The 13,173-nt window shown below is 48.6% G+C and overlaps 2 protein-coding genes across 2 annotated transcripts; both read left to right on the top strand.

The window, feature by feature from the left end:
* Positions 1–101: 101 nt before the first annotated feature.
* Positions 102–8,098, top strand: Prelid3b (PRELI domain containing 3B). The gene is made up of 6 exons (NM_001009543.2): positions 102–182; positions 3,516–3,684; positions 4,649–4,738; positions 6,240–6,310; positions 6,416–6,518; positions 7,336–8,098. Exons 1-6 carry the CDS (start codon positions 151–153, stop codon positions 7,456–7,458), a joined length of 588 nt encoding a protein of 195 aa, NP_001009543.1. The 5' UTR covers positions 102–150; the 3' UTR covers positions 7,459–8,098.
* Positions 8,099–9,182: 1,084 nt separating this feature from the next.
* Atp5f1e (ATP synthase F1 subunit epsilon) lies at positions 9,183–12,085 on the top strand. Its single transcript, NM_139099.2, has 3 exons — positions 9,183–9,275; positions 10,558–10,684; positions 11,934–12,085. The coding sequence occupies exons 1-2, from the start codon at positions 9,244–9,246 to the stop codon at positions 10,679–10,681; spliced, it is 156 nt and encodes a 51-aa protein (NP_620799.1). The 5' UTR covers positions 9,183–9,243; the 3' UTR covers positions 10,682–10,684; positions 11,934–12,085.
* Positions 12,086–13,173: the final 1,088 nt, after the last annotated feature.

Here is a 13,173-nt window from a genome sequence, read left to right as displayed (position 1 = left end):
GCCGCGGGACGGCACTTCCGGGTGTCCCAGCGCCAAGTCCGACGGCGCCTGCGCGCCGCGAGGCCGGCCGGCCCGGACGGGGCGGGGCTGCAAACTTCTGTGCCTCACTGTCCCTGGACACTGAGGGACACCGGGCAGGCGGCTGGCACCATGAAGATCTGGACTTCGGAGCACGTCTTTGAGTGAGTGTGGGTGCGGCGACCGCCTCCGGCGCCCTCGGGGAACTTCCTGGCGTCAGGTGTAGCGCGGCAAGCGGAGCTGAGCGGGTCTCGGGGTACCGCCAAGGTCACGACCCCAACCCGAGCTAGGGCTCCGTGACCCTGGGCCTGGGTATCCCTCCCGCTCCGCCGCCACTGACGGAAGACAAAAGCCGGCCGTCGAACCTGACCCGGAAGTGACTCCAGGGGTCGCAGAGAACTAGGCCTGCTGGCTTCATAGTGTTTTGGGGTGTCTTGAGCTCCGACGGCCTCAGGGTATCCTGGAGTGCCCCGACTAATACCTAACAGACTCACGATGTCCTGACTGAACCCCAGTGATGCTATGATAGCCTGAGATGTCCTGAGCCCCGACGGGATCACAGTGTCCTGGGGTGTTCAGACTGAGATGCCACATGTTATAGATCAGGAAGCTGGGCAACCAGGTGTAGTTTCTTCCTGGTCTCAGCTCATGCCACCATGATGCGAAGCACTGGTGACAGTCAACATGGGTAGCAGAGCCAGAGTTCTAGACACCAGGGCCTGCTTTTCCAGATAATTTGTGACCTTAGTTTCCTATTCCTTTGAGCCATGACAGCTGACCAGATAGCCAGTGTCTACTATCACATCCAGTCATAGCTTCATGGTTCTCTAAACTTACAATGGGAAACAGGACCAGAGTCAGTGAGGTGTTGGGAATTATACCACCCAGGTTCAAGGTGCCCCACACAAGAACCACAGGGCTTTCTACCTACATAACTGGTTAACGCCTTGTTCCTGCCGTTCCTTTCTGATTGACTTATTGTTCTCTATTATACAATCTCACCTTATCATAATTATTGTTGACTTACATTTGAATCCACGTCCGGATGATCGAGCTCTTTCACTAAACCTTGCCTTTCTTGCCACACTGTTTCAATAGCATAGCTTTGTGTTGTGTTTCAACCTACATAAGGCAATTCTAAGATCTAAAAGAAGTTTTAAACCTTTTACATAACAGATCAGATGCATCTGAGTATCTGCTGTGTCCCAGGAAGGACAGAATACTAGAACTAAGAAGAGAATCTCAACACGTGTAACACTCAGGACTGTGGAAATGTTGTCCTTAGGTTGCTCTTTAACATCCTTTGATAGAACAAGGGGTTCTGGACCCCAGTCCTCCTCTGCATCTGAAGGCTTTGCTTCAGAGTCGTTTCCAACAAGTCCCATTCTCAGAACTCGTTCCTCAGCGTGGTTCCTCACCCCACTCCTCTGCCCTTGGACCCATCCCTCCTCTTTCAGGGTGTGTATTCAATGAAAGTTGGTTGTTGGCCTTCCTGTCTTACTCTTCATCCAGGCTCTTGGCCCTTTTTTGTCACAGACCTCTAAGAGCCCGTGAAAGCCGCAGGACCTGTCTCCGAGAAGATAGATACACAAATGCATGCCGTCGTACCCTGGGAGGAACCCAGGACCTGTCACCTAGAACATAGATACACAAATGCATTCTGCTGTACCCTGGGAGGAGCCAGATAGGCTGTGCCACCCAATCAAAGTCCCATACACTTTGGCACCAGGATCACGTCAGCCAGGATGGTGCTACATGCCCATAACAGTTGGCAGCCTGAGACAGGAGAATTGCTGTGAATTTCAGGCTAGCCTAAGCATACAGGTACATAGTGTGTGCTGGGCAGCCAGGACTGCACAGCAAGGCCACATCTCAAAACAGAGTGACAGAGACAGAAGCACACTGGGCTTCCACCCTCCCCTCCTGAACCACACTCTTGATGTCTTGCTACCATTTTCAGGGTTCCATCTTGAGAACATTGCTCTCTTAGGCAGGGCCCCAGGCCATTCCTCATCCGACCCATCTTGGGTTTTTTGGGCACTCCCTTCTTGATAAGCCTTGGCTAACCAGTCAATGCCAAAGCTGTTGGTATATCTGTAGACTCACCCCACTGCTTCCTGTACTGTGTGTCCTTGCTTTCTGAGGATGGATTTCAAGTTCTGCATAATGCGTAAATGAGCCTTGATTTGTATTTAATCTCAAGCCCTATTCCACAGTCAACACAGGTCTGTAAGTGGAAGTTTCATAAATCTAAACAGCCCCCAAATGGCAGTGATATAGGCCAAGGCCTCTTCTTGTCACCATGGCAACTATCTAAAATGAAAATCAGAGGAGGCCCTTCTTGGTCCCTCATCCAGTCAGGAAGCATGGTTAGCTGCCTTCCATGCGCTTATCTCTCCCCCCTCCCTCCCCCACTTCTGAAAATTAATAAACGGCCTGGGGCTGCTGTGCTTCAGTGTGATTTTCCATATCTCTCCTCTTCAGGCCAACAGGAAAACATCACCGTTGACCTAGCTCAAACTTCACCAAGGGCACATCCATGATAACTAGTGTCCCAGCAATTAGTTTTAGCTGCATTAACATAGCATAACTATGTGAAGAAGACCTTGGCAGACTTTTGTAGAGCACCAAAGTGGAGTTGGGAGACCCTGGCCACAGCTGACTGGCCTGTCCAATCTCATTCCTGTACATGGGAACACTGATCACTGACAGAGATGGCAGCAGTTATCTCGGACTTGTCCAGAGCAGTGCCTAGGACATACTGTACACTCAACTGCTGGGGTGCTCAAAGGTGACACACACTTGAGCACCAACCATACATATGCCATGTCTCAGAAGTCCCCCAGAAATCCAAGATGGGTTGGATGAAGAATCACAGTCTGCTCCCAGAGGGCAGGTGCTCAGGCTAAAGATCATTGGGGCCTCTGCATTTCCTATTGAGCGACCTTTGCAGAGCAGAAGCCAGACATGGGAAAAACAACAGATAATGGCCAAAGGAGCTGTGTTATTTACCATATTGGTAAGGAAGATGCTAATTGTAAATTGATGGTGGGACCTTCCTAATTCTTATCCCAGGCCCTTGACTTCTTAAAGCTAGACAGTTGCGTTAGATGCAGGAATAAGCGGTAGGCTGGCATTTTCCCACTTGTTTCTATGAGCATAATTCCTTTAATGCATTTTCATGGGCTGTTTTTTCTTCCCTCCTGTGGAAGTGGAGAGTGGTAAGGGTGAGAGTGTCATCACAGTGCGCCTCTGTAAAGTGCTTTGCTTCGTAGATATCAGATGTGTCATACCTTCTGTGTTCTGGAAATCACTGAAGCCTGTTGACATTTACAATCATCATCACTCATCATCTTCAAAGTTATTTCCACACAAAAAACCTATCGACATCATAAGGCATGACTCGCTGTGGTATAAGAATGGTTTACCTCATCGTGGTATAAGAATGGTTTACCTCATCCAAAGTTTTGCACATTGAGTTTTTGGTTTGTCTGCAGCCATCCATGGGAAACAGTTACTACAGCTGCAATGCAGAAATACCCAAACCCCATGAACCCGAGCGTGGTTGGTGTTGATGTGCTGGACAGACATGTCGATCCCTCTGGAAAGTTGCACAGCCACAGACTGCTCAGCACAGAGTGGGGCCTGCCTTCCATTGTGAAGTCTGTAAGTGTGCTAGCGAACTCTACCATGTTTCCGTTCAAATGCCATGTGTGAATTTTGCTTGGGCTGGTATTGCATTCTAAAGGAGGAGGTAGGAGCATGCGATGAAGTAGAAATACCATTCAGTCTTCCTAAAGGGACCATGTACTTCCTTCAGGAAGCCAGCTCTAGAGCAGGAGTCACATCTCGTCCTGTTTTTGCTGCAGCCTGAGGCCTACGATGAGATTTACAATGGTCAGGTCCTGATTGTTGGGTGACACTGGGCTCTTGTAGGTTGTGCACATTAAGTGATAAGAGTTCTGTTTGCTGTGGTTTTTTTTTTTCACTTTTAGGCCATGGTGTCTGCATTTAGAAGTAGTTCTGTTTCTATAACAAACGACCAAGCTTTAGTTAGCTGAGAGAGGTAGTGAGAAATCAGAATGCCAGTCAGTGAGGATACAACCACTGTGGTGGGTAAGTCCAGGTTTCCGAGTTGTCTCTAGCGAAGGTTGCTCTGTTCACAGTAGGGAAGAGCCTGCGTTCCACCACAGCTGAGGAGGGCGGGCCTCTAGGACACACCCAGAGAGGGGTACTAGGTACCGTCCCCTGCCCCAGCTGTGATTCCTGCTTATGTGGATGACAGGGGCACAGGGCTTCTCTCTGGGCTGGCTGAGACACTGGCTGGTCTGGGCAGTGTTCCTACTTCCCCAGGTCTTATGACTTCCAGACATACTTTTTCCTGGCCCACTGTCACACCTCAGCAAATAGTGTCACGTCATGGCAAGTACAGTGTCATACCATCAGTGAGCTGGTTACTGGTTGCCTCTGAGGAAGGTTCTCCAGTTGGGCGTGTGGCCATCTTGGGTTCCTCTGTGGGTGAGTCCCTGTTGCCTCTAGTAGGTTTTGGTTCATTGTAATGATCACATTTGTGCCTTCAAGTGAAAGATGCTTGGCTGGAAACTGATTGCTAACTGAGTGTTGCTTGCAGCTTATTGGTGCAGCAAGAACGAAAACATACGTGCAAGAGCATTCTGTAGTTGACCCAATAAGAAGGACGATGGAGCTCAAGTCCACCAATGTGAGTCCTGCCTTCTGTTTTAATTCCTGCCTTCTCTTTTCTTACAATAAAATGTGTGTGAATATACTAGCTGTTGAAGGCAGTATCTGGCTGGGCCCAGTGGCCTATGCCTGTAATCCCAGCTGCTTTAAAGGCTCAGCAGGGATCCCAGACAAAGACACCCTAGTCCAGATTGCATTCAGGGCTGCTTGGGGCAGCATAGAGAAGGGCCTCTTCCTCCTCCTCCTCCTCCTCCTCCTCCTCCTCCTCCTCCTCCTCCTCCTCCTCTTCCTCCTCCTCCTCTTCTTCTTCTTCCTCCTCCTCCTCACCCTCTTCCTCTTCCTTCTCTTCCTCCTCCTTCTCCTCCTCTTCCTCCTCCTCCTCCTCATCCTCTTCTTCTTCTTCCTCCTCCTCCTCCTCTTCATCCTCTTCTTCCTCCTCTTCCTCCCCCTCCTTGTCATCCTCCTCCTCCTCTTCATCCTCTTCTTCCTCCCCCTCTTCTTCTTCCTCCTCCTCCTCCTCCTTCTTCCTTCTTCCTCCTTTTTTTCTTTTCGTTCTTTTTTTAAAGGCTGGGGGTATAACAGAGCACCTGCCCAGCATACTACAAAGTTAAAAATAAATACTAAAAATGAGGAAAGGCGCTGCATGCTCCAGGGTCTCCCTCCTCACCCTATGCAGCCTCCTTGCCACATGGCCTTGCCTTTTTAGGTGCCAGCATTCAGGAGAGTGAGCACAGCACTGTGCATGATGGTAGCAGATATTTCCTAAATTCATTTTTTCTCTTCCTTTCTTTCTTCCTTCCCTTCTTCCTTCCTTTTCCTTTCTTTTTACAATTAGAGTATAGGGGTGGGTATGCTCAGGAAACTATGTGAAGAGTCAGAAGACAGCTTGCTATGCAAGTTGCTTCCCTCCTTCCCAGGATTTATGGGGATAGAACTCAGGTCAGCAGGTGTCTTAGGATTTCATTGCTCTAAAGAGACACCATGACAAAGGTAACTCTTACAGAGGCAAATATTTAATTGGGGCTGGCTTACAGTTTCAGAGGTTCAGTCCACTATCATAGCAGGAAGCATTGCAGTGTGCTGAAGGAACTGAGAGTTCTGCATCTTTATTCAAAGACATCCAGAAGAGACTATCCTCTAGGAAGGTCTCAAAGCCCACCCCACAGTGACACACACTTCCTCCAGCAAGGCCACACCTCCCAATAGTGCCACCTCCATGGGCCAAGCATGTTCAAACCACAGGAAACACATTTCTTTACCCACACGCAGAGCCACCTCCCTTTCCAGGTAAAAGTTTGGTGAAATTTAAATTTAAATATTGAAAATTAAATTCTAGTTACTCAGTAATACCAGGATGGTTTGTTCTAAGTGGTTTGTTCTATGTGTTTAGTTACCCAGTAGTACCAGGATGGTTTGTCTTAAGTGTTTTGTTCTGTGCGTTTAGCAAATAAGATTTAAGTTGTGTTGGTTTGGAAATCTCTAGTCTTCCTTTCTAAAACGGCTTGACTTCCTACCTGCAGATCTCATTTACAAATATGGTCTCAGTGGACGAGAGGCTCACCTACAAGCCACACCCTCAGGACCCAGAGAAGTAAGTAAAGACAGGCACTGGACTCACAGTGAGACTCTTTGTTTCTGGGTGGATTGCTTTTTGCAAACCAAACATGACTCCTAAAGCTGTGTGTTGTTTTGCCAGAACTGTCTTAACCCAGGAAGCCCTCATCACTGTGAAGGGGGTCAGCCTTAGCAGCTACCTTGAAGGACTCATGGCAAGCACCATATCTTCCAATGCTAACAAAGTAAGTGGGCCAGTCTCCAGCTCAAGACTCACCACCCGCCTCACTCCCTGGAAGGGCCTGTGCTGAATGCAGCTGTCCCCTAGGCTAACAGGAGGTTTAGGGGGAAAGACGCCTGCCATGTTGTTTCTTTAGCATATTTTATCAAGTCATCTCATTGAAGTGTACAGGCAGCCAAACAAATGCACTCAGCCCTCACAGGGCTCCAGGAGGAGGCGTTCATCATACTCCGTTAGGACAGGAAAAGTAGAGGCAGACCTGAGTGTGTAATGAACGTTTGCTAATTGGTGTTTTTGCCAAGTGTTAAGAGGAAAGGACTTGGTGCAAGCAGTATCCAGGAAGAACGTTCGAGTGGGGGTTGCTGCACATGCAAAGGCCCTTCAGCAGGAAGCGTAAAGTGCTCCTTCATTCCTCAAGAAACTGTAGAGCCACAGGAAGGAAGAGGGCGAGTGGCTGTGGGGGTGGGAGGTGGACGTGTCAAGGACCAGATCCCAAGGTGTGTACATGATTGATGTACAGTGTTGATATGAAAAGAAAAGGGGCTTGACCACACTAACCAGTCAGTCAGAAAGACAGCCTGCCACTCAGTTGTACATGATTCTGAGAACATCTTCTGCATACAAAATAAAACTGGTTTCTGGATCAAGCCAATTGCTCAAGGCATTTGGTATTTGGTAAATAAAACTGAAAAGAGAAAGACAGCACAGCAAGGAAAAGAGATCTGTCCGTGGGGTTTAGTTAGCCTGAAACACACCCACCACCCACCCCAAAGCTGGTCACACCTTCGCTATTGGTAACAATAATGCATTGCACTTTTAAGGGCCGAGAAGCAATGGAGTGGGTGATACATAAACTGAACGCTGAGATTGAAGAGTTGGCAGCATCAGCAAGAGGAAGCATAAGGACACCAATGGCGGCGGCGGCAGCATTAGTGGACAAATGACAGTGGAAATTGGTGTGCAGCCTCGGGGCCCCAGGACTGTCAAGCTGGCATCATATCATTTGTTATTTAAAAGACAATTATTTTAGGTAGTTTTTTTGTTTGTTTGTTTTGTTTTTATGAGCTGGGGTAAAGCTGTGACTTTGGATCAAAACAAAAGATCCAGAGTTTCTAAATCAAAGGGATCCTCTGAGGCTAGGACTGAGAGGACTGACTGGGAGAGGCTGTGTTCATGTGAACAGCTAACGGGTTTGTTGTTCTTTAAGTACTTAGAAGAAGTCGGTGTTGATCTGGAGTCTCTTAAAGCTCCTCATACTGGAACACTACCTGGCTGCGGACCAAGCAGAACAGAGCCCAGCCGCCCTCCTGTCCACACAGCTGCCCGCTGCTGTGAACCAGAACCGACTGCATGAGGAACTCACTTTACAAACAGAAATTGTAAAATTTTAAGTGACATTAATTTGTATAAAATAACCTGCCCTGCTGGAAACCAGTGTTTGGATTTGGTTCTTAAATGATATTTTTGGAGTGAAAATTAGCACTAAGGTGATATATGACTCCAGCAAAAATAGTATTCTATTGTATTAATGGGTACTATATTGATTTGCCAAATTTTGTGACTCAGTAAAGGCATTCCCTTCCTTGAATTTGTACCTTGTGATTTCATGTGTTGTACTGTGGACTGGCTATGTTAGCTGAAAGAATAAAGTCTTTACCTGAAACAGAGCGCTGAGACAGGGGAGCAGCTCTTCCCATCCCTGGGCATGTCACATGGGCTCAACATTGCCACATGTCAGAATCATGGTTTGTGATATGATTACTTCTTGGCCATTATGACCACAAAACGTCTTTTCTACTGAAGAGCTAGCTGTCCATCGTCTGAGACAGCTCATGGCACGTAAGACCCAAATTCTCTCACCTTAGCTCAGCGTTGGGTGAGAAGAACAAAGCAAATGCCTGGGAGGAACATGGCAGTCAGAGGGAAGTCCTAGGGGATTGCAGCCCTTGGGGACTCAGGATGGCTGCAAAACAGCCGCAGTGATCGTCTAAGTGCTGTTTGCCATGTACAGTATTGTCTGGGTGAATAGTTATTGCCTTTTATGGGGTGGGCTACTAGTTGGGTTTTCTTGTAGAGACAGTTAGCATGCATACAAAACCACAACTTCAAATTCCTGGCTTCCTACTTTAAAAAGTTGCTCAGTTTAAGAATTCTTTGGACTTTTGTAAAAGCAGATTTAAAAAGGAAGAAAAAAAACAAATACTTTTGACAAGTGGTGTGTTAATTCCAGCTAAACATTGTTGGACGAAGTGTCGGGTACGGTTCCTAAGAGTTACACCTGCCCCGGAAAGGGCCCGATGCCCTGATCATTTTTTAAGTATGTAAATTTTTGACTTTGCAATGTGGTTCCTTCACGAGTACTGCTTGAGCACGAATGGAATCCAGCATGTGTACATGCGGATAGGAACATTCGCTGTCACTCAGCACCGGCTCGAGGAGGCCCCGCCCTCTGCCCGCTGCACCTGGGAAGGTGACCGGCATGCAGCTGCCTCACTTTCCCAGGTATCCCTACGACCGCAGTTTCCGGTAGCCGCTCGGCCAATGAACAAGGCGCGACTGGCGCTCCTATTGGCTCCTGGCCTTGGGAGGGCGGGGCGAGGCACTGACTGGCAGGTCCGCGTACCCCACCCCTTCCGCTACCCAGGCCTGACCTTCCTGCTGCCGGTCCGGGCTCAGGCTACTCTGAAGCGACCCAGCGGTTCTGCCTGACACGCCCCGCTCGAGACACCATGGTGGCGTACTGGCGACAGGCTGGACTCAGGTACTCCCGGGAAGCATTGGGAAAGCCCGGCCGGCCGTCAGCAGGCCGCGGGAGACGGCCAAGCCACGCGGCCACCCGCCAAGATGGCGTCGCGGTGGACAAGGCACGCCGCGGGGTCATGGGGTCATGGACCCCAAACAGAGGTGGCCGCTCCTCGCTGGAGGAAACCTACAGAACCCTCATGGTCGCCTTGACGGCCAAGTGCACAGGGCTTCCACTGACACTGGCCTTCCTCACCTGCACAGAGGGAGGGGCGCGCAAGCTCATTTTTCAAGTGTGACCGTAGTGACCTTTCCCAGTCGTGAAGAAAGGTGAAATCCCTCTAAACTGTGGAGAGCCCTGCAGGAGCCCGTGTGGGCACCCACCCTATGATGGGTGGGAGCTGTGGGCCTAGGAGTGATGCATGGTTCCCATGCTCCAGGTAGTACACTTTGTTAGTCTACTGGGTGGAGGAACACCTTCCTGAGTGTCTGAAGGCTCAGTGCCCTGACAGAGTTCAAACCAAGTTGTGGAGAACAAAAGGATGGTAGGGTCACAGTAGATGCCACTTATTAAGCTATCTCCCTGGGCGTCCATCACCTCATTTTCCTCTGCCCAGCCCCTTGCAGGGTAGCAATTTTTACTCTGTTGTCTTGGAGGTGCGTTAGGAACAGAAAAGTTAAACCCCAAACAAATTTAAAGCAGGGGAAGCAGACAGCCTCTACCCCATCTCTGGTTTCAAAAAGTGTGAAAAGTGACATCTTTTGGGATAATAAAAGGTTGACAGGTGAATCCTGTCAATGTTCTCCAAGAACTTCTGGTTGAGTTTGGAAACCTTGGGTAGGAGGTGTTTCCACTGATAGACAGGAGGCAAAAATCCAGTATTTTCAGCAACACCTTTAAATTATTGACCATATCAATCACTTTTTAATTCAAAATAGCCTTCCTACACACAAATATACATTAGGAATACTGTAATTAAAACAAATACAGAAATGGGCTGAGGAACCTTTCCTTCACTGTGGGACTTTAAAATAACAAACACTTCATTTTTAATTACTGCGTCCTAAAAAGGTAACACTGCCAAGAAGAATTGTGATCTCCCAGCCAAGCACCAGCTAATCTGGGGGACATGTTCCCTTTGCATAGATTCTATTTGATATTGCCCGGTTTTCCGTCCAGTTTTACCGTAGTGAGTAACCAACCAAAATTCAGAGCGTGGAAAGAAAACCAGGGTATCACACCTCATGACACCACCCATCTAGCTGTTGGTAACCAGCCATATCCTCTCTCACTTTGCCAGCTACATCCGGTTCTCCCAGATCTGTGCAAAAGCAGTGAGGGATGCCCTGAAGACTGAGTTCAAAGCGAACGCTGAGAAGACTTCGGGCACCAGCATAAAAACAGTGAAAATAAAGAAGGAGTAGCCGGTGAGTCGCCTCTTCAAGTCCTAGAGTTCCGTAAAACCAGAACTCAAAAACTTTACTTTGAGTGTCTGCCCCTCTTCGGGTAGATTTGTATGCGGGTTACTGGGGTGATGATTCCGAGTGTGGGGGTGGTAGACGTCTCCTGGCATGAGGAAGGAGAGCCCTGTGCAGCCCCGATGAGCAGAATAATTGGCACATTGATTTTCAGTGTAGTTAGCAACCCTGAGATAGAAAGCCATCTTATTTTAATTAAACCTGGTTCATTTATCTGCACAAAAATCAAGTAATTGGGAGGCTAGGCCCCCTCCCCACTCTGTAATTGCTATTGGAGTTATGTAACGGTCTGGAGCATGAGACTCGGATGGCAGTGCTTCCCATGTTTCTCCCCCATATCTGCTAGTGTCCTCATGCATCCCTTCTCCCAGAGCATCCGGGCAGGAAGGGCTTCTAACCCCAGGTGAGTCCTGTGCTACTGAGTTCCTTATGGGGTCAGGGAGGCCGGCTCGTTTTACCTGTGCAGAGGTGTTGGGGGTGTAAGAAGTTGCCAGGGTGAGGTAGTTCAGTGAACCCAGACTGAAGTTCTCCAGACTGATTTCTATCTCCCAGCTACTTCATTTACATTGTTATTTCAAAGATAAGCACCTCAAGGTATCAGAGAGACGTTCCTGAGATTTCACTTTCTTGCTTTGGAAAAGCGTCGACTCTGCAGTAGCATAGCCCATGACCCTGTGCTCTGAGCCTGACTGAAGCTCCTCCCTAAGTACTCTCCATCCATCTTCATCTCGAATGAGCAGACATCTCACTCTGAACCTGGACATGCAGGGTTGTGAATGGCGCCCCTTTCCTGGAGTCTGTCTAATCTCAGAATTTGGACCAGAAACACCTGATTTCTGTTGGGCTGATTTCTCACCACAGAGCTGAGTGAGGCCACCCCCTCACCTGCCCGAGGTCACACCATGATAGCCTTAGCCTTACTCCTGGGCCTTTGTCAGAGCCTTGGTTTGGCCAGGCATCTCTATAACAGGGAGAACCCAGCATGTTGGGAAGTGGGAAGAGGGTCATAGTATCTTGAGGACAAGGCTTTTTCTGTCACCACAGTGATTGACTCAAGGATGTGCCTATCGAAAGTTCAGGGCCCCTGTGGGTCGCTGCCACAGTCGGCTGCAGGCAGATGCAAGCTTCTCTTGGGCGTGGTGAGTGTGAGGGAGCCATAGCAGACTAGCAACTGTTGTGTTTTCTTTTTACTTCCTAGAGCCTGACTGAAGCCTGACGTGCGGAGTCTTCCAGGTGAAGCATGTGGGCACCTGTTCCGGCAGATGGAGGTCAGCCGTACCTCCTGGAGACAGACACCCATCTTGTTGATGAATTGACTATGCCAATAAATTAACACGGTTCACTCTCGGCTGTGCTTTGTTCTGGTCTACTTTTTTTTTTGTAATAGGAATTTTCCACATAGTGATGTCAGTTTGACCATTGGAACCAGGAGTTTATAAAAGGAGGGAAGGGCTTGATACCTACTGACCATGGACTATAGGGACCCCTGCTTACACGTGTCAAAGTGAACGTTCCGTTTGTCGAGGCAGTAATGGGTGAAAATTCGGCACTGTCGTGGAGGTTGTGTCGTGTCAGGAGCTATCATAGGAGAAGCTAATAACTAGCAGGTGATCTTCCTGAGGTGGGTCCTGCTACAGTAGGCGAAGCCCAGGAGAAATCCATTTTAGGAAAGATTTCTGCTAGCTACTAGCAGCTTCTCCTATGGTGTGTTATGCCCCTGACAGTGTTGTTCCTAGTCCCTGAATGGCATTCACATTGAAGCAGTGGTTCTAGGTGGTTCCAATTAGGTGGTAACCCAGCTGAAACCTCCCGCAACCTGTGGAGCAGAGCCATTAACATCAGAGTTTATCTAGACAAAGTGTTGTCCACTTCTATTAATCTGTATTTTCTGGGCGCCTTTCTCACTGGGAATGAGTCAGAGCTGGTCAATACCTTGTGTCCTGTGTCGATGGCTGAACCACAATTAAAACCTGCAACTCTTAATGACCAGTCTAGGCACAGTGATTAGGGCAGTCTGATGATATTTGGGTGGCCATTCATTCATTAAATGTTCAGGAATGAAGTGTTTTGTTCTTGCCTTTCTTTGGAACATGGCCACTCTTGGCTGAGCAGAACCACTGAAAAGTTTAGAGCAGGAAAATGACTAGAACACACCCCTCCCCCTGCTCAGCTTGCTGCTTCAACTGAGGCTGAAGACAGAAGAGGGAGAAAGCCTCTCTGTTCTCAACCCCTAGGGCTGACTTCCTGCCCTCGGTACACTTCACATCTGGGTCTTACTGGATTCTCAGCTCAAGGCTGACCAGCAGATTGAAAGATTAGGAGCCCTGGTGTCTGCCCAGATTCCGAAGTCCTCTGATGGACTTATAGCACTCATCTCTCTACCACCTTCCCCTAGGTTAAGGTCCCAGGAAGCATTTCCCATGACCAGGGATGAGGGC

The sequence above is a fragment of the Rattus norvegicus genome, chromosome 3, assembly GCF_036323735.1.
Source record: "Rattus norvegicus strain BN/NHsdMcwi chromosome 3, GRCr8, whole genome shotgun sequence".
Lineage (NCBI taxonomy): Eukaryota > Metazoa > Chordata > Mammalia > Rodentia > Muridae > Rattus > Rattus norvegicus.
Note: the sequence above shows the minus strand (reverse complement) of the source record. Positions and strands in the feature narration are given on the sequence as shown.